Raw genomic sequence first — 20261 nt, 5'->3', positions numbered from 1 at the left:
TGTTGTGTGCTATCTTGCTATAGTGCCTGCTTAGGGCCTTCCTGGCCAAGAATGAATGTGCGGGTGCCTAGGCCTTGGTAGCTCTCTTTACTTCTAACTCTACCTGAATCAGCCACTGAAAAAAACTGAAGACTGGAGGAGAGGCCCTCCAACCCCAGGAGCTAGAATTCAACCCCTCCTAATGGACTCTAACTCAAGCATACCTTTCTAATTCTTGTCATCACTTACACCACTATAATCACTATACCCGGGAGGAAAAATATCAGTAATCACTTTGAGGTCTAATATTATTAGAGATGTTGAAGTGAACTTGAAAGAGGTGGAAAGCTTTCAATCTTGTTCCCTCCCCCATTACTTGCTGCTGGAAGAAGCTGTCAACACTGGAGAGCATGGAAGGCTGCGCTTCTATAGCAGCTTTCCATTGGACTTCTTGTTAGCACACTTCCCTCTGTGTGCAAGGGTCATGCATGTTTCTCATGCTTGCTATGTAAAATCTACGTGAATTAATATATTTGATGGTTTACTGGAGGCACTGAGAATCCTGGCCATAGTCTGTGTGTAACAGCAAAGGAAACAAAAATCCTGGATAAGCCTGCAGCAAGAACCTCTCCTTCTGTGTCAGAACCGCGCTTATAAAATTTTTGCAGTTCTCTCAGTCAGGCTCAGACAGGATTTTATCTGCTTCCCAATATGAACTGGATGTCATATGGTAATAAAAAATCTCCTAAGATCTAGCCAAACAGTCTCAAAAGTCTTTCCTTTTCTTCTTTTCAGATGATTATAAAGTTCATTATGTTAATTTTTATTTCTTGAAAAAAAAAAAGCAAACATTTTTGGTGTTGCTTGTAATATGTGTTAGTTTTGGAAAAAACAGAGATAGGTGCACACACACACACACACACACACACACACACACACACACACACATATAAATAAAAGATACCCATAATCCTACAATGTAGAGACAACTGTCCTTTTGGTACATATTCATACTGATTTTCCTTTACCCATACTATGTTTTAGACTGCTCTGTAGACTATTTTTTTACTTTATAATATTATGAAAACGTTGCTATGCAAATGGATGCAATTTTCTCCCATGACACAGAGAATGGGTCAAACAGCAAAAACTGTAAGCTGCTGGTACCCTGACACAAGTCGACCCCCAAAAAATCAAACGTATGAGCAAAATACACAAATGAAAATATGATCTAAAAAGTAGGAGTTGCAGCATCAGTGTTTTGGACTGAATGTTTGTGACCCCTCCTATTTGTATGTTGAAATTTAATCCCCAAAGTGATGGTATCTGGAGGTGGGCCTTCCTATGGGAGGTGATTAGGTCAGAAGTGGGATTAGTGCCCTTGTAAGAAGAGGCTAGAGAGCTAACTAGCTCTCTTCCTGCCGTATGAGAATACACGAAGTTGGCCATCTGCAAGACAGAGGACCATCCACCATGACCTGAATTCCAGCTTCCAGAACAGTGAGAAATACATTTCAATTGTTGGTTAGCCACCTAATTTATGGTATTTTGTTAGAGCAGCCAGAGCTAAGACAATAATTAATAGCCAAAAATAATTCATGGAAGAGGTCATGGCAGAAACCCTTAAATGGGCCTGATAAGGATTTCTTAAAAACATAGTGTTAACTGTAGTGTATAACCTATTTCTTGTTTTTATTTTCTGTTTTTAAACATTTTTCCATTTCACCTCATTCTCCTAATGGGTCTTCATGTTTTAGATGCTTATTTTGTAGACCCTCTATACTCCCTGAAAAGACTGTGCCAGCCCTCTTCTAACATTTCTTTCTGTAAAATGGGTGCCCCTTGGTGCAAATGGTACCTTTTTTTCTCCTGTGTATATATATATTTTTTTATTTTTTAAGGGGAAAGCGTGAACGCAGTCCCCCACCACCAGAAATGATGCAGCCGAGTTTCCCACATTTGGGGAAATTGCAGGGGTCAGCACATCCAGAGTGCAATGGATAAGCCTCGCCCTGGGAAAACCACCTTCATGATCATGGTATTTCCCCTGCCAGGTAAGTATCTGTGTATATATTTTTAAAACTTTTTAATAGGGAAAATTTCAAACATGTACCAAAATTGGAAACAAATAGTACAGTGAACCCCCCATGGCCCCCATTTCTCAGATTCAGCAATTCTCAATCATGGTCAATTTTGTTTCTTTTATACCCCATCCATTTTCTTTCTGTATTATTTTTTGAAAATCGCAGAAATGACCATTTCATCCATAAAATACTTAAAAATTAATTTCTACAAGATAAGGGCATCTTAAAAAACATAATCACACCTGAACGACTCCTCTTAAAGCCAATACCACACCTAAAAAGCTGACTCTAATTTCTTAGTAGCAGTAAAATATCCAGTCAGTTTTCAGATTTCTCCTGCTTGTTAATGTCTGTTGTTGTTGTTTAATAGTTGGCTTGTTTAGATCAAAATAAAAACAAGAATTGGCATATTTCTGTCTCCCTTAATCAATAGGTTTCCTCCTCTCTTATTTCCACTTTGGCCTTTTCATCTTGGCCCCTGGATCCTTTTGACACTCCCCAGGGATCATAGATAATGTCCTTGCTTTCTGGTACATGAAGATGTTCCAGGCTTGTCTTGTGCATTTCTTGCCTCCGCCTGGAATCAGTCATTTTCCCAGGGAACGCTGGTTCCTCTCCACTGGAAATGGTATCTAGAGACCACCATCTGAGGGCTGGGGGTGCTCATGCCACGATGTGCTAGTCACCGTTTCCAGGCCTTTTCACAGACACAAAGCTAGAAAGTAGGTTTTGCATTTGCATTCCCAATTCAAATTCAGGATTGCAAGATTTGCATTTACCTTCTTTTTCTTTCTTTAATAGTTTTATTGAGATATCATCCACAAACCATAAAAGTCATTATTTACTTAAGTTCCTTGATTTTATATTTGAATCTCTTTTCTCTTAAGCAGACATCCTTGTTTATGGTGGTATTAACACAAGTACTTATTTGCTTTCTCTTTATAGATATACAAAATATATATAATAGTTTCACAATAGCATTATTAATGCTATCATTACTAAGAACTTGTTAGTTTCTTTACAGTTCTTTTTGCCTCAGGTTCAGGGTACACCCCACTAGAGAAGTGCAGACAAATCACTCTGCTTTTGCCACCTGAAGTAATAGTGCTGTGCTGAAATTCAATGATACACAGTTAGGTTCACTTGTTTCATTTTGCTTTTGCTTTTCAGAGACTTCTTATCCTTCATTTAATTTAACTTTCTTTGTTTCTTGATATAAAACTTCATGTAGTTCCAAAATTAAATTCACAAAACAACATATACTCAGAGGAGTCTTTTATCTCTGTGTTTGACTCCTGTTACTTCTGTTCTAATTAAATAGTATTCATTATTAGTAGTTTTTGTTTTATCCTTCATTTTTTTTATGTAAGCAAATGTATAATACATATGTGTGCATGTGTGTGTATATTCCTATTCCCTTCTTTACTCAATAAAAAAGTAACATACTAAGTATGCTGTTTTGCCTACTGATTTTTTTCACTCTACAGTGTGAAATCACTCCATAGTATATAGAATATGTACTTAATACTCCTTTATGGTTATGTACCATGTATTAGTCAATCAGTCCCCTGGGTTGTTTCCAATCTTTTATAAAGTTGTAATGGTTCCACTTAATGGTGGTTACAGTGAATAACCTCATGCATACATCTTTTCTATTTGCATATGTATCTTTGGAATAGGTTCTGTAAGTGGATTTGTTAGGTCAAAGGGAAAACACATATGTAATTTTCTTCACATTGCCCAATTCCCCTCCATAGGGATTGTACCATTTTGTAAAACCCACCAGAAACATTTGAAAATGCCATTTCCCCCACAGCCTCACAGAATACAGTCAAACATTGTAATTTTGCCAGTCTGATAGGAGAGAAAAATCAGTGTTGTCTTAATTTCCATTTCTTTCATTGTAAGTGGACTTGAATGTTGTTTTATATACGGAAGGGCCATTTGCAGTTATTTTTCTGTGAACTTTGTTTATATCTCTTGCCCATTTTTTACAGTTATTGGTCCTTTTCTTCTCTTTCTCTTTTGGAGATACAGTTGACATATAACATCATATAAGTTTAAGGTATTGATTTGATACCTTTGTGTACTGCAATGTGATTATAAGCACAGTGTTAGCTAATAGTTTTCTCTCTTATTTTTCTGAAGCTCTTTATATATTAAATATATAAACCCACTGAGACAGAATTACAAAAATTTCTCCCAATTTATATATTTATTTACTTGGCTTATGGTATTTTCTTTCTTCCATTTTTTGCAATAGATTTTTTAAAAATGTAGTCAGATTTATCAGTCTTTCCCTTTATGACTTATGGATTTTGAGTCTTAGAAAATTTTCCTCTTTCCCAGGTTATACCTCTTTTCAGGTTAAAATCCCATCCATTTCTTCAATCTCTCTTGTCAAGATGCTGCACCTCCTACCCCCTTGTTCCATTGTCTTTCTGTCCCATCCATTAGGCAAAACCCAATCAGAAATTAATTTAATCCTACTACACTCTTGTACTTCTCTACTTAAAGTGCTGCTAGAACACACAAACACACACATACACAAATAAGCGTGCACTTACATGAACTGATGCCACTACAAATTCAATGGGCTTGAACCTTAGTAAGACCCGCACCTTAGCTCAGTAGCTATTCCAAACCTCTTCCACTCTCCAAAAACTGTCTATCCTTCCCAACTTTCTCTAAGCAGCTATCTCTTCTCTCACTTTACAAAAATACCCAAGACGATCAGATAGGAACTCCTTCAACTTCTTGCTTCTTTACCCAACCCCTACATCTACCAAAGCTCATCTCCCATCATGCTAAGGATCCCATTCCTGTTCATTTCCCCTAAGCATTCAGTCAAGTTCAGGTCTCTCTTACATGAAAACATACACATTGAACAAACTTTCCACACCGTGTACCCCCTTTAGCTCCCAACCTCTCTCTCTCTCTCTCTCTCTCTCTCTGTTCCTTCATGGTAGAAGTTCTAGAAAGAGCAGCAGACCTCCCCATCTCCTACTCACTCCTCAGTCTGACACAATCTGGATTTACTCCTGTGAGACTACTGTTATGTCCTACCGACCGTGCACCGATGGTAGCTTCCTGAACATGCTGGTCTTCATAAATTTACACATTCAGTCTCTCTGTCTGAGATGTACTCCCCACTACCCCCACTTTATCCCCCAACTTTCTTTCCTCTCTCTGTGTCTGGAAAACCCCTTCTTATTCTTAAAGTTCAAATGAAACTTCCTCTGGACAGCCTTCCCTGGCTCCCCCAGGTAGACCTGCATTCTTCCTCGAGTGCTCCCGCTGCACTTTGTTCAGCCCCCAGGAGATGGCTCAGTGACTGCAGAGGCCTTGGAAGCTGAACCAGGGGCCATAAACAATAGGAAATGGGGTGGGGTGATGGTAGAGGTGGTGTGTGTGTATTTGTGTTGATTCTGCAGGTGGCCTGGACAGAGCCCCATGCTATACCTGGAAGAGAATCCAGAGCTTCTGTCTGGAGACAGTGTGCCAGTTTGGGGACCTAGCCAGGGTGGAGGTAGCCCTCGAGGTGCAGAATGACTGGTCAGACTAGTGAAGGTGTGGGATGCCTGCCTGACCTGCTTGCCCTGGCCTATGGGGTAGCAGGGCAGGGTGAGGCAGGCTCCAGAAGACAGGCCCCAGCCCGCCAGCCCTGCCAAGAGTCCCAGCATGCGAGGCAGCCTCAGGATCGGGTTTCAGGAGGGTGTGTGTGAGTGCGTGAGAAGGAACAGGGGGAGGAGGAGACGGAAGTGCCCTAGGACCTGCCCATCTTTCTCCTTAGTTCCTAGAATGTAGTCTTTTGGGGACTTGGGGCCCTAGGAGGGTGGGTCTGACCCCTGTGCCTCCCACAGTGAGGCTGGGACTGCAGGACCACAAGGCTGCCCTGCCCATGGACCTATAGGCTCTGACCAGCCAGAAAGGGCAGCCCAGGACCTTCCAAAGGGATCCTCCAGCTCACTGACTGTCCAGTGATCTGGCTGAGGTGCAGTGTCCAAGGTGAATGAATGTACCCAGCTCAGGCTCACTGACCTAAACCATTCCTAAGGCCTAGAACATCAGCCTGTGCCCTGCGACCAGCAGGATAGCTGACTGGATCTTAATAGGGGGTGGGTAGCTGCTGGTGTGGGCAGCTACCCACCCAGCTTTATAACCACCTTTCCCAAAATGTGTGAGTGGCCAAAGTGTCCCAGGAGACAAAGGAAAGGCAGAGCCAAGGGAGCACAGCACACCAGCCTGTTAGAGTCAGCCATAGGCCCTGGCCCAAAATAAGTGAGACTGCCATCCAATAGCTGAAAATCAAACCCCACAGATCCACCTTCCTAGAACCTTTTCTGGGAAGTGGTGGGGTGGACAAAGCAGAGGGACACAGGTTTTCCAGAATCCACTTGGCCTCACTTGTGACCTTGCTGTGGCAGCCCCACTGTAAGTGGCCGGGCACAGTAAGACGAGTACTTCCTAACGCCTGGTCAAGTTTATGTCTGACTGCTATTGCCCTTGCTGAGTACCTGAGTAGCTCCTGCGGGAAAACAGGAGAGCAGGGGAAAGGGTGGGAAATGTGTAGAGCGGGTGGGAGCAGAAGGGAGAAGCAGCCCAGAGGCAGAGAAGATAAAGAGCAGGTACTAACCAACAAATGCTGTTCCAGGTGTGAGCATGGGGCTCCTGCCTCCACAGCCCCTGTGGGACTAGATGGGGCTGCAAAGGCAGCCCCATCCCATAACTACTCGCCTACCCAGTGCCAGGTCCTGTGCTGAGTGACAGCTGGGGACCTAGAGGTAAATTAGGCCTGGTCCTTCCCTCAAGGAGACACAGGTAAACAAATGGTTGCAAGAAAACACATCTGCACACCTGTGTTTGAGAATAGGCAGGGGTACAAAGGTCTTAGGCCAACTCAGGGGTATAAGAAATTCTTCTTGAGGGAGATGATGACAAAACTGAGCTAAGCCTTGAAAGCCTTGAAAGGCAAGTAAATGTGAGCCTGGTGGAGACTGTTGGGAAGGGGATTCGAGGACAAGGGTAATGTAGGCAAAGGCACAGAAGAGGAGAGCCCCTTCCCTTCAAGACAAGAAGAGGGTGCTGAGGCTGGGCAGAGTGCAGCCTGGTACCCCCTCCCGGTGAATCTGCCTTCCAGTCCCAGCCAGGCAGGGGGAGCAAAGTGCAAGGAAGGGAGGAGTGGGCAAGTGCGTTCTGACTACGTGCAAATAAAGCAGCTGAGGTGCAGTCTCCATGCAGAGGGAAAAGGCCAGGGATGGGCATGCATTAGTGCTGCCAGGGCTGGCCTGGTGCCCTGAGGCTGTGTCAGGACCAATTTCAAGCTGGACCATCACTGGCACATTCAGGCACCCAGTTCATGCTCTTTCTTGTTGGCATCTTGCCGCGGATATCTGCATTCCTTCCCCTTTCTTCTGTCAGCACATCCTGCTTCTCACTTCATGTGGTCCTAGTGGCGCTGACCCCACCACTGCTACAGGGACAGGCACAGGGCCTAGGCTGGCCAATCAATCAAGATGCTTCACTCTTTGGAACCACAGTAACTGGCTCAACAATAGGTCCCTGACCTGAGCAAGATGAACCAAATTCTCCTCTGAGCGTTAATATTTGGACACTGGGGGATGTGAGAGTCTCACTTTTCCTCTGAGATAGCGAGCTGTAATGACCACATAAGCCTACAACAGGACTTGTGCAAACTATGGCCCATAGGCCAGCCGCCTGTTTCTATAAAGTTTTATCAAAACACTGCCACGCTCATTCATTCACCTCAAGTCTATGGCTGCTTTCATGCTGTAACAGCAGAGCTGAGTAGTTATGACAGTAGTTGGTGGCCTGCAGAGCCAAAAATATCTACTATCTGGACATTTAAGAGAAAACTGTGTGACCCTGCTGAAGCTGTTGTCTGTGGTTACACAGGGAAAACTGTCTACAGAACAGTCAACCCAGACAAAGGCAGAGCCAAGAGACACTGTTTGAGGCCTGCAGTCAGGTGGGCCTGAAGACACTTCCCTCCTGACCTTACAGCTGCATAAACGGGTACATTCCATTTTGCTTGAACTAGTCTGATATGGGCTTCTCCCGAGTACAACTGCCATCTGGAGGATAAAGTTGAAGCTCTTTGGTCTAGTCGACAAAGCCCTGTGATCTGGCTCCTGGCTACCTCTCCTGCCTCAGATACACAGTCTTTTCTCTCCCGGTTCCCTAAGCTCTAGCCATACTCAACTACTTATAGCGTCTGGAAACTGCCAGACTCTTTAATGCTTCCATGCCACTACACTCGCTGTTTCCTTTGCCTGGAATTCTCTCCCCATTCTCATTCATGTGCTGAATTTCTGCTCACTCTCCAACTGGACTCCAGCGTCCCTACCTCCCTAAAGGTAGGAGTCTTCCCTGAGCCACCCAGCGCTGACCCAGCCCTCCTCTGGGTCTCCACCGCTCTTCCTGCACTCTGTCCTCGTGGCGCTTGCCGCACACCAACATGACCGTCTGTTTCCCCACTGGACTCTGTGGCACCCCTAGCGCATAGCTAAGCACACAGCAGGTGCTCAGCAGGTGCTCCTAGGCTGGAAGAGGGAGGAGCGGCTTGGGGTCACAGGCTACACAGTATGGATCTTCCTGGGATAACCCAGGCCAAATTTCTGCTCACCTGTGGAGGTTTGGGGGGTGCCTCTGTGAGGCTCCTCATGTACACTTGATCTCCCTGCTCCAAAGGGCCAGGCTTCCAGCGGTGTCTCCACTGTTTCACACCAAACCCCTCCCGGGTGTGAAATACTGCCAGCTGTGGCCACATCTGTGGCCAGACAGGCTGGAGCCACATGCATGACATGTATGACAGGCAGGGAGTCCTACACTGAAGCAGAGGGAAAGCTGAGCCAGAGGCCCTCAAGGGGGCAGTGGCTGGCTCCTGCTGACGGGGCTCCCACTGACTGCTGACAGCCTCTGCCTAGTGTGGGTGAGGGAGGGAGGGAGGGAGGGGGCCTGGACTTCCAATGGCGGGTAAGCTTGGGGAGGTGGAGGAGAGAACTGTGAGCTGAGAAGCTGCTGCGAGAGGCATGCACCCTTCTCCCAGTGAGAGCATGGATAACAGCTGGGCTGTCAACAGAGGCCACCTAACCTAGAGCCCAAGGGCATGGTCCTGTCTGTGCTCAGTGCCTCTGAGTGTTCCATCTCTCCAACATATGCCAAGTCCAGCTCATCCCAGGCATGGCAGTAGTCACTGGGAATATGACAGTACATAGCTCAGAATCCCTGCCTTCATGGATAATGCAGGAGGCAACCAAGTACAGAAAGAGGCAATTGTGGAATAGCTGATAAATGCCGTGATGATAACCACAGTAATAATAGTGACTTACAGTTATTGAGCCCTTACTCTGTTCTAAGTGCTCTGTGCAAATTACCTTATTTCATCCTCACAAAAACCTCATGGATCGGCGCTACTTATATCCTGTTTTTATTTATTGCACTGCCTTTGGGACTAGATGAAAGCCACCAGCCCCTTTGGGAAGCATACTATCCGGGGTGGAGGGAGGACAGAACCAGACTGCAGGAAGTCAAGGAGTGAGAGAAGTGAGAAGGCGTTCAAGAGAGCTCAGGCGATTTCTAAGAAACTCGGTAGAGAAGAAGAGGACAGAAAAGGAATGGCAGCTGGACGGTGAAGCTGGTGGTGGTGGTCTGAGCCTGTTTGCATTTGGTCAGGAGGGAGACAAGCAGAGAAGAGGGAGGGGGTGCAAGAGACAGGGTGGAGAGTGAGTGAGGCCCACGGAAGGGAAGAGGACGGGATCCAGAGTAGGATGGAGGGACAGGGAAGGCAGGCTACCTCTTCCCCAGATGAAGGGGTGAGGATGTGCATGAAAACAGCTACTCCAATAGGTGCCTTTACAGGTAGGGGAACCTGAGTGAATGCTCAGCAGATAGGCACTCTTGTCTCTGGGAAATCTCTGGGGTCAGGGATTGTGGGTATGGAGGGGTGGACCATAGTAACTTACGAATGGCAAAGGTTTGGAACAGTCACCAAGTTGAGTCAACCAGGGACAAGGATTGCTGAGCAGTGCTGAGCACACGGCAGAGGCTGGAGACTGTGAAGCCACAGCGGGGCCAATGCATGTGTCTGTGCTTCCCATCAACTGTTCAGCAGCCCAGAAGCAAAAGCAGAAGCAGAAAATGTGGTTGGGTGTAATCAGCCAAGTTTGGGCATTAGCAGGTTAGCTGGCAGCACAGGAACGTGATGGGACTCAGAGAAAAGGCGAGAATAGCAGTGATGCACTGCTCCATGGTGTGGGGGTGGGATGGTGAGGCAGGCGAGGCTAGGCAAACCTACAAGTCATTCTTTTGTCTTTTTCAGCCCCCTTTGCCCAGGGTCATCACATTCAACAGAGAGGAATACCTATTTTACGAACAAACCTCTATCTTGCCAACCGGATAGTATCCCTCAGAGTCATTCTTGACTCACCTTTTTTTTCTTGGCTGCCTCTCATTCAGTGTATCAGCAAATCCTGTTAATCTCTAAACATGTTTAAATGCATCCACTCCTCTCTGTCTCCACAGCTACCACCCAGGTTCAAACCATCATCTCTTGACTAATACAATGTTCAGTGACCAGCTTCCTTTCAGTCTTGCCCTTTAATCCATTCTCCAGAAAGGCCAGACCGACACTCCTAAATTATCAACCATCCCATGCCTAGGACCTTCCCACTACCCTCTGAATAAAACCAAACCACAGGCGACCAGGCCTAATCCTCACCCACCTGTCGTCTCATCTCAGACCCTCCTTCTCACTCATCTCCTGCAGTGTGTAGGCTTTCTGTTCAGTCCTTGAACACAACAAACTTTTTTCTGTATGTGGACCTTTCCAGAATACCACCACATCTTCCCAAGGCTGGTCTCCGTTTTCACTCAGATCTCCGTTGGTATGTCACCTCCCCGGAAAGGTCTTCTCGGACTCCTGACTGAAGTGGGTTTCCTCCCCTGTCCCTATTACTCATCCTGCTTTATTTTCCTCATAGACAATTGGCATTATTTAAAATTACTTTGTTCATTTGCTTATTCTCTCTCATGTGTACGTATTCATTATAATATGGAGAATGTAAGCTCTATGTAAATACGGATCTGCCTATTTTGTTCCCTGCCATATCCCCCAGCACCTAGAACTGTGCCTGCCATAGCAGGTGCTGAATTAAATATTTGCTAGGTGAGATCAGAGATCTGCCTCCTACCAAATCTACAAAACCACCTGCATTCTGCTCTTCATCCTCCTTCCCTCTGGATAAAACTGAGGACGTGCCCATTCTTATATCAAAGATCAATCTCTCCATGTGCGACGGCTTCCTATCTCAAACAGGGTAAAGGGTGAAGTCCCCACAATGGCCTACAGGGCCACCCATGAGCCCTGACAGCCCTTCTCATTCATCCCGACTTCTACTACTCTCCCTGCTCACTTTACTGCAGCCATGCTCCTGGATGCACGAGGGCTGTTACTTTAGCTCTTCCCTCTGCCTAGAATGTTCTTCCTCCTGATACTCACCTGGTGTACTCCCTCACCTCCTTCTGGTCTTTGTTCATATTCCACCTTTCCCATGAGATGAACTCGGGTCATCCTACTGAACACTGCAACCTCCTCCTCCCACCCTGTCATACTCTTTCTTTTTCTCCCCACAGTATGTATCTTGTTCTAATTTACTAAATCATTTGCTTATCAGTGTTTCTTGTCTGTGTTTCCCTGCTTGAAAAAAAAGCTTTACAAAGGGAGGATCCTGAGATGAGGAGATGATTCTGGTTTATCCAGGTGGGCTCCAGTGCATTCACACGTGTCCTCAGGAGAGGCAGAGGGAGATTTACCATATACAGAAGAGAAAGCATGTGACCACAGAGACAGGGACTGAAGTGATGTGGCCACAAGCCAAGGAGTGTCTGCAGCCACCAGAAGCTGAAAGAGGCAAAAAATGGGTGACCTCCCAGAGCATCAGAAGGAGTGTGGCCCTGCTGACACTTTGATTTTGGCCCAGGGATGCTGATTTTAGACTTTTGGCCTCCAGAGCTATGAGGGGATAATTTATTACCCCCTCTACAGGAGGAGCTGGAATTCTTACTGTAGGCCAGTTCTCCCTGGGCATCTCCACAATAGGGCTGTGACAGGTGGGGTTCCCATCTATCACCAGACTTCATCCATTCCAGTTGCCAATTGATCTGGTATTTGGGGAGAGAGAATACTCCCCCTGCAGCCTCACCCAAGGTCTCCCAAGTCAAGAACAATACTGGCCTAAATCAGGCAGTCTGTAGTTCCAGCAACTACAGGAAAGGAATACAGGTACATTATTTTCCGAGCTTCACAGATAAACAGAATCTCCAGAAGGGTTCAGCCATTTTTTCCCTCTGCTCAGGAATGAGACATGACAGTGAATGGGCAGAACCTGTCCTGCCAGATGAGACCCACTGCCTTCGGAGGAGGAGGCCAAGGAAGGCAGTGCAGGGGAGGGCACAAGAGCAGTCATCACTGACCCCATCTACTCCGCATCCCCCTACTGCTCACAGTCCAGGAAGGACTGGAAAGGAAGGCTGGAGAAGCAGTGATGACTGACTGCTTCAGGAGGGTTCAAGTTCCAAACATCTAGACACCTGTGCCTAAATGGTGGCTGCTAAATCTCCATCTCAGATTTAGACCTATATCCTGAAATCAAGACTTATGAACTATCTTGTCCCAAATATCTCACAGGAACCTAGGTTCAGCATATCTTTTTAAAAGGAGCCTATTAGCTGACTCTACAACACCTTACTACGCTGATGGACTGCAATGGGGTGCAGGGGGGACTTGGTAATATGGGTGAATGTTGAAACCACAATGTTGCTCATGTGAAACCTTCGTAAGCTTATGTATCAATGACACCTGAATTTAAAAAAAAGGAGCCCATTATCTCCTCTTAACCTATTCCTTCTCTCTTTTTTCTAGTGAAGAACCCCTAAGTCTCAGACTAAGGGGCAACCTTATCTGGCTGCTGGCTACCTCTGACGCCTGTGTGTGGCCCAGCTGCTTCTCTCTGCAGGGCCAACTGTGCTGGCCAGGGAAGCCTAGAGCCCCTGAACCCCTGTGGCTGGACTACATCACATGCCTCTTCAAAGCCACAGGGCGGACAATGCAGTAATGCAGAATTTCCTATGCACGTCCCTCTTGGCCTGGCTGGCAGTCCCTTTAGGGAAGTACTCTGACTGCCTGATTTAGGCCAGTATTGTTCTTGACTTGGGAGACCTTGGGTGAGGCTGCAGGGGGAGTATTCTCTCTCCCCAAATACCAGATCAATTGGCAACTGGAATGGATGAAGTCTGGTGATAGATGGGAACCCCACCTGTCACAGCCCTATTGTGGAGATGCCCAGGGAGAACTGGCCTACAGTAAGAATTCCAGCTCCCATACAAACACCGATGCTGCTACTCCCACTACTGCCATTTTTCACCTCCACACAGATATCCTGGCTCCTGAAAATCCAAAAAGTCTGACATCTGAACTCACAACAAACTGAGAGGTGCTCTGAGAAACAGACTGCCTTATCACTATGTCTTATCTTTACCACACATTCCTAATACTTAGAGCAACACCTAGCATGTTGCAGGTAGTCAATTTAAAAAAAAAATGAATGAACAACCTCAACAATGGACTCTGCACATGGGGCAGGGATCTGCCACAATCATAAACCACAGAGCTGCAGCATTCAGTTTCCTCTTTCACACCCATGCATCCTGATTCCCCTACTCCCTGCTGCACTCAGCCCTCCACACCCATGCTTCCTGATTCCCCTACTCCCTGCTGCACTCAGCCCTCCACACCCATGCATCCTGATTCTCCTACTCCCTGCTGCACTCAGCCCTCCACACCCATGCTTCCTGATTCCCCTACTCCCTGCTGCACTCAGCCCTCCACACCCATGCATCCTGATTCCCCTACTCCCTGCTGCACTCAGCCTTCCACACCCATGCATCCTGATTCCCCTACTCCCTGCTGCACTCAGCCCTCCACACCCATCCATCCTGATTCCCTGACTCCCTGCTGCACTCAGCCCTCCACACCCATCCATCCTGATTCCCTGACTCCCTGCTGCACTCAGCCCTCCACACCCATCCATCCTGATTCCCTGACTCCCTGCTGCACTCAGCCCTTCACAGCCATCCAGCTAACCACAAGGAAGCAGGACCACAGACTTACTGTGATTCTAGGCACCTTCCCAAGACATGGCATTGCCTATGTCTGGTAGAGTAGAGGGTCCTGGAGACAAGCAAGCCCCAACCCATCTTGTTTCTTCCTCGGAAGATCTACAGAAGCATATTATTGTTATCACTGATGAAGTTGCAAATCCTTAAAGCTCTGAGAGCAGTACCTGACACTTAGCAGGCACTCAATAAATATTTGTTGAATGCATGAATGTAAAATGGGGCTAATAATACCTCTGCCTCATGGATTATTGTGAAGATGAAAGGAGATAAGGCATGCAAAGTTCGTGGTACATCATGTTGCTCAATACCATCAGTTTCCTCCACCTCCCTCCCTCCCCTCCCAGTTTTGGTATCAGCCATGCCCTCCTCCCTCAGGGAGTGCCAGGTCAGAGGTAGGGTTGATGGCAGTAGCTGCCTTACCAATAGCCTCTAAGCCCATCAGGACTCCTTCAGTACTGGGCCAGGCTTGGCCCTGCTCCCAGACATCAGTTTCTCCAGGTAGATGTTGGCGCAGCTCAGAAAGCCGAAGGCTCCCACATGCCTGAGTGAGGCTTTCCGAAGTCCTGTCCTCAGACCTGATCTTCATAGCAAGAGCTGGGGACTGTTGTGCCCCACACCCCCGCCTCTTGCTCACACCCACCAACGCAGCTCCCACAGCCCCACCCATGGGCCAATGTCTTGGCCTCACAGGTTTATGCAGCAACACTGCCTTACTGTCTCCCTGGCCCCCTTGTCCAGAGTTCTCTGCCAGGATTTTTCTGGGCCCCTTCACGATATACTGTGCAACCTGCCCAGGTGTTCGGCCACCTCATTCCAGGGAGGCCAGAGTGCCCTATATACCAGACACTACCATTTTCCTGCACACAGGGAGCGGCTTGGGAACTAACCATCCCTGGCCAGCTGTCTGCCTGGCACAATCCACCGTGGCCGTGGCTGCTCCCTCTGGAGTCCCTGCCCCAAATTCCAGTACTTTTCCCCCCACTTTAGGAACAAAGGCTGTTCTCTGCGGGTGGACCCCTAGGAAGCCAGTCAATCAGGGCCAAGATTTCTGGTCTGGTGTACTTCTTTTAGAATCCCTGTCCCTATACTTGGGCAACCAAGCCTGCTGGAGGAACCCACACAAGCACACAGACCATGGCCACTGAAGACTCGCGGTGTCCCACTTGGCCTGCTCCACTGCTTGACTACCTTGGGGTTATCCCAGTAAGCAGTCTCCTCCAGTCTCCACGGTAGCCTTACAAATGCTCTCACTCTCCTTAAACTTCTGTCCTAACACCCTGCCTTTCATGTTCAGCACACAGTCCCACCTCCTGCTTCCTAGAGAAAACAAGAGCCACCAGCAGGGACCCCGTTCACCTGTGTACTGCATCTACAAGCCCACCTCCACTTCCACCACCCTTTCCAGCTGCAGAATGGAAAAAGCCCTCTCTTGAGATCAAGGGCCAATCCCTCCCCTCATTGGACCTCGTTGTGTCGCTTACGGCATCATTCTTCTCTGCATGTCCACCGTCCCTCACTGTGTGCAGGATCCTCCAAGGTGTCTTTTCCACCCTCATGGTCACACCCTCCCCACAGCTTCAAGAGCCTTTCTCTTCCCTTCACAGGCCTGCTTTCCCAGGGGCAGTCCACATGCACTGACCACAGGTCCTTGCCTCATGATTCAGCTTGATGTCATCTGGCTTCCAGTTCCACCACTCCAGGGACACAGCTCTCACCAAGGACCTCCTCATCTCTAGTTCCAACCTCTGAGGTCCCATTCCTGCCTTGCTTCCCAAAGGTTCCAAGCCTCTCATTCTCAACATGCATGTTCTGACACCAGAACAGATTAGCAAAAGCTGACTGTTCTTGGCCTGATCTTAGACCTTCCTGAGAAGCCCTTCTCTGCCTTGCCCCAAGTCCCCGAGTGCTGACTTCCCGGCCCCAGGTTCTGGCTCCTTGCTCCCAGCATGGCCTGTGATTGTTATGGGCTGGTGGCAAATCCAAACCTCTTGCTGGGGCAAAACTCAACAGGGCTCATGTGATTCCTGTTTGTATCACTCATAGTGCTTACATACTGCTAGGTTTTAAAAAAATGTTTATGAAATAATTATCATCACTTAAATCTTACCTACTGTTTTTCCTTTCATCCTCACAAAAGTCATTTGAAGTAAGCAGAGTGGGCATTTCTTCTAATATACAGATGAAGAAACTGAGGTTCTGAGAGTTTATGTGATTCGTCCATGGTGAGAAGGTGCTTGGCCAGGTCTAAAACCTGGATTTCTGATCTCAAAGTTAGTGCCCCTTCTAGGACTCTCAGTGCTCACGTAAGGGATGAGCCCTGTGCATGGAGCCCTCAGGTACCACATGTGGACTGTGACAGGTACACATGGCAAATGTTCCCGCAGGTGGATTTAACAAGGCATGAAAGATAGACAGCAATGTGGACTGGACAGCAGGGTGGTTCCTGAGTCTGGTAGCTGGTGAACAGTTATGCTCACACCTACCATGTCAATGACAAGATTCTGTTTTAGGCTTACCTTGGTCACTGTTTTTATGTATACTGTTTGGACAAGGATAGAATGACTTAATCATCAAGTCTATGGAAGACAAAGAGAAAAGAAAGAAAGAGTTTAAGTTGGAGGCCCAAGGAGGATCCCAAAACCTCCAGAGAGGCAGCTATATGGCCAGGCCTGGTTTGGGCACAGAAATTCCCTCATCATGCTGAGTGGGAAGGGGATGGGACTTGGCAGCATCATGTCAAGAACAGGCTATGGTCCGTGTGACATGACTACTAGTGTCTTCTGAGTGTCAGTCACTACAAAGCGCATCAGACATGGGAGATGCTTATCCTGCTATCCTTTCTGCCTGTCAGGCCACCTCTGAGCAAGCCCGAACTCCACTGTGGGTACCTAAGTGGAGGTAACCCAGGGAAGAGAACCACCATGACAGCGAGGGGCCTTATAACACCTCATGAGGGCAGAGATGTCTGGCCAGAGAAGACTTAGGGGCACATGATCACTAACGTCAGACCTCTGGACCTCTGGCAGAGAACAGGCTCAGCCTTGTCTGTGCATCTTTGGCAGGCAGAGCTAGGCCCACCAGTGGAAGTTACAGGAAGGCAGATTTTGGCTTTTCTTAGTTAAAACTCTCTACTTCCTGAATATCTTGAAATGGATGGGAAGCTTCTGGAGGTTAAGAGCCTCTGGCTCTGGGAATGGGGGATGGACTAGGTGAGCTCTGTAATTCTGAGACACAGGGGAAGCAGACCCCCTGAGCCTGGGAAAATGGAAGGAACCATCCCTACCTGGGGCCCCCTGGGCTGAAGTTAGGCCCAAAGTGGTGGCAGGTCCAGCCTCTAGCCCAAGCTCTGTGGCCAAGGCTGTAAGTCCAGGCACTCAGTGCTAGTGTCTAGGGACTTTCTTGGTAGGGCTGACTACAGTTTGGATAACTTACTTTCTCTCTTTAAAAGGAAAAACTTTAGAAAAGGGGTAGGTTGTGGGAGACTATTTCCATCTCAGTGTCTGTTCCGAAGCTCTGGTGTTTTGCCAGGATTTAAGCATGGTATACACAACACTGTTAAAAATAACCTCTTGATTGAACAGAAGGCGTGGGAGAGGGGATAGCCAGGCAATTTTGCTAGAGGGTAGGGTGGTGGGTAAGCAGAGGAACTTGTGCCTGGAGACCCTGGGAAGGATTTTATTACAGAAGAGTCATGTAGACCCAAAGGGACTAAGGACCAGGGAAGTACTGTCCCTAAGTGCTTCTTTCCAGAGACCTGCCCAGTAAGTGCCCTGATTTGGGTGTGCCTAGGATATAAACAAGCTGCCAGTTTGGAAGGGCTCTCCCAGGATGGAGTCTGCCATTTTTCAGTCCCGAATGCCAGCCTGTGGGACAAATGTCAGGGAATGACGACAAGGAACAGAAGCCAAGAAAGGTTAACGATGTCAAAAGCCACAGAGGCCAGAGAAAGTTCTACTAGATTTAGCTCTTAGGAGGTTCTGGTGATTTGTGTGTGAAGGCTTCCAGTCTTTCCCTTCTGTAACTAGACATTTAACATAAATGGAATTGTCTTACATGTACTGTTCCATAACTTGTTAAAAAATTTAACAATAAATTGCAGGGTCATGTCAGTAAATAGTCTGACATCATTGTTTTTATGACTACATATTATTTCATCATACAGACATGCTATATTGATTTGATCATTCTCAACTACGAGACATTTATGTTATTTCCAATTTTTTGCTATTACAAACAGGTTGCAACAAGCACCATATTACAATAACTTGCGTGCATGGATATCATTATTTCCTTATGTTAAATATTTAGAAGTGGAAATGTTGGACCAAATAGAATCCACATTTCAAACTTTATTACACATTGCCTATAACTGCCTCCCATAATTTTGGAGAGAACAAAATACTGTTCTCATGACTTTCTCCAATCTCTCTGGCCATTCTTTCCCATTCTCCTTCATGATCCTTCCTCATATTCCTCCCTTATGTGTTGGCATTCCCTAGATTTATGTTCTTCTGTTTTCTTCTTCTTCCTTCAAAAATTATGAACTCAAATGCCTACAAAAGGCAAGAAGGTACTGTAGATATAGGAACTGGCCAGATGTACAACACCGAGAAGTGGCAGGATTTATATCAAGCTAGAGTGCACATATCGTCTAAAAACGTCTATAGAACACGGAGCCAGCCACACGAAGCATGTCTGCAGGTGGATTTAGCGTGTGAGCTGCCGGTTTGGGACCTAGTCTACACACTTGCCTTACATCACCTCACCCACTGCCAAAACTTCATCTATATGCTGACAGCTGCCACTGCATCTTCTCTGGCCCTGACCTCTTCTCCTGGACTCCAGACCCACATGTGCAGATGACTAACCTATATCTCCCAAGTGTTCCAGAGGTATGTCAAACTCATGATGTCAACAACCAAATTCATGATCTCTGCTCCTTCCTCTCATCCTGATGAAAGTCAGAATTCTAGAACCAGAAACAACTGCCCTTCTTCTTAGGTTCTGTACCTCAGTGCATGGCACCCTGATTTTTCCTATCTTTAAAACCAGAGACTTGGGAGTCATTCCAGATTCTTCCCTCTCTATAGCCTTCCATACTCAGTTAATTAAGTCAATTCAGTAGGTATAACATGTATGTACTGAGAACCTACTTAGTGCCAGGTACTGTTAGGAGTGAGGGCTGGCCACAAAGAAGAATGGTATATGTATCCTGGAGGGGAGCACAGATAACAATGTCGTGACTGGATGTGGTGGGGGTGATGTCAGGACAAATGCCACACAGGGCGTCCTTGGAGGAGAGGAGGGACCCTTTGATTCTATTTCCTAAGTGCCCCTCAGATAGTCTCTATTCTCATTCATATGGGGTTGCCTTTAGCAGTTACTGCAACAGTCTCCTAACTGATCTCCATATTTCCAAGATCCCCTCTCCAATTCATCTTCCATGTTGGGTTAGAGCAATCTTTCTAAATAGCACATCTGATGATGTCATTCTTTGTCTCTTGTCTAAAACACGTCAGTGTTCCCTATGTCCTTCATGATAGAATCAAAACCCTCTTAGAATGATTTGTAAGGTCTCCCAGGACCTGGCCCTGGATGACCTCCCCAGCCCTGTCCACCTAGAATGTCCACCATTCTAGGACATAACACTGGCTCCAACATGCCAAACCATCCACAAGTATCTAAACACCTTTGTACATTGTATGCTTCTAGTTTATGCATTCCCTCTGTCTAGAATACCTGCCCTATCATTTTCCAGCTGGCTAATTCCTATGTAATCTTTAAGACTTGGACAAAATATATCACTTCCTCCAAACTCCTTCTCTGACCATTGCACCCAAAAAAGATGGCTTCTCCAGGTGTTCTCCATTACACACCCTCCCCATGCTGCAGGCTTGCAGCGGGGGAAGGAAAGGAACTTCCAAGTTCTGCCCAGATTGCTGAAGGGGGCCGTGCCATGTCCTTACTTGGATGACTTTTTGAGAACAGGTAGTGTTGAGA

General features: G+C 46.8%; 1 protein-coding gene and 1 non-coding gene across 8 annotated transcripts in view; both read right to left on the bottom strand.

Annotated features, from left to right (window-relative positions):
* The window catches only part of ST3GAL3 (ST3 beta-galactoside alpha-2,3-sialyltransferase 3), a 198650-nt gene that overhangs the window by 30566 nt on the left and 147823 nt on the right, over positions 1 to 20261 (bottom strand). The window contains exon 1 of one of the 7 annotated variants that reach the window (XM_017672074.3): positions 14254 to 14369. The exons of the other annotated variants lie outside the window; for them this stretch is intronic. Coding sequence (XP_017527563.2) covers positions 14254 to 14339 — 86 coding nt within the window. The 5' untranslated portion in view covers positions 14340 to 14369. Of the gene's footprint in view, positions 1 to 14253; positions 14370 to 20261 lie in introns of those variants that run through there. 7 annotated transcript variants of the gene reach the window in all.
* LOC118969097 (U1 spliceosomal RNA) lies at positions 1878 to 2041 on the bottom strand. The gene has a single exon (XR_005056998.1). It is a non-coding gene; the product is annotated as a U1 spliceosomal RNA (small nuclear RNA).

This window comes from Manis javanica, chromosome 4 (genome assembly GCF_040802235.1).
Source record: "Manis javanica isolate MJ-LG chromosome 4, MJ_LKY, whole genome shotgun sequence".
Taxonomy (NCBI): Eukaryota; Metazoa; Chordata; class Mammalia; order Pholidota; family Manidae; genus Manis; species Manis javanica.
The sequence above is the reverse complement of the archived record's forward strand: the minus strand, read 5'-3'. Positions and strand labels throughout refer to the sequence as shown.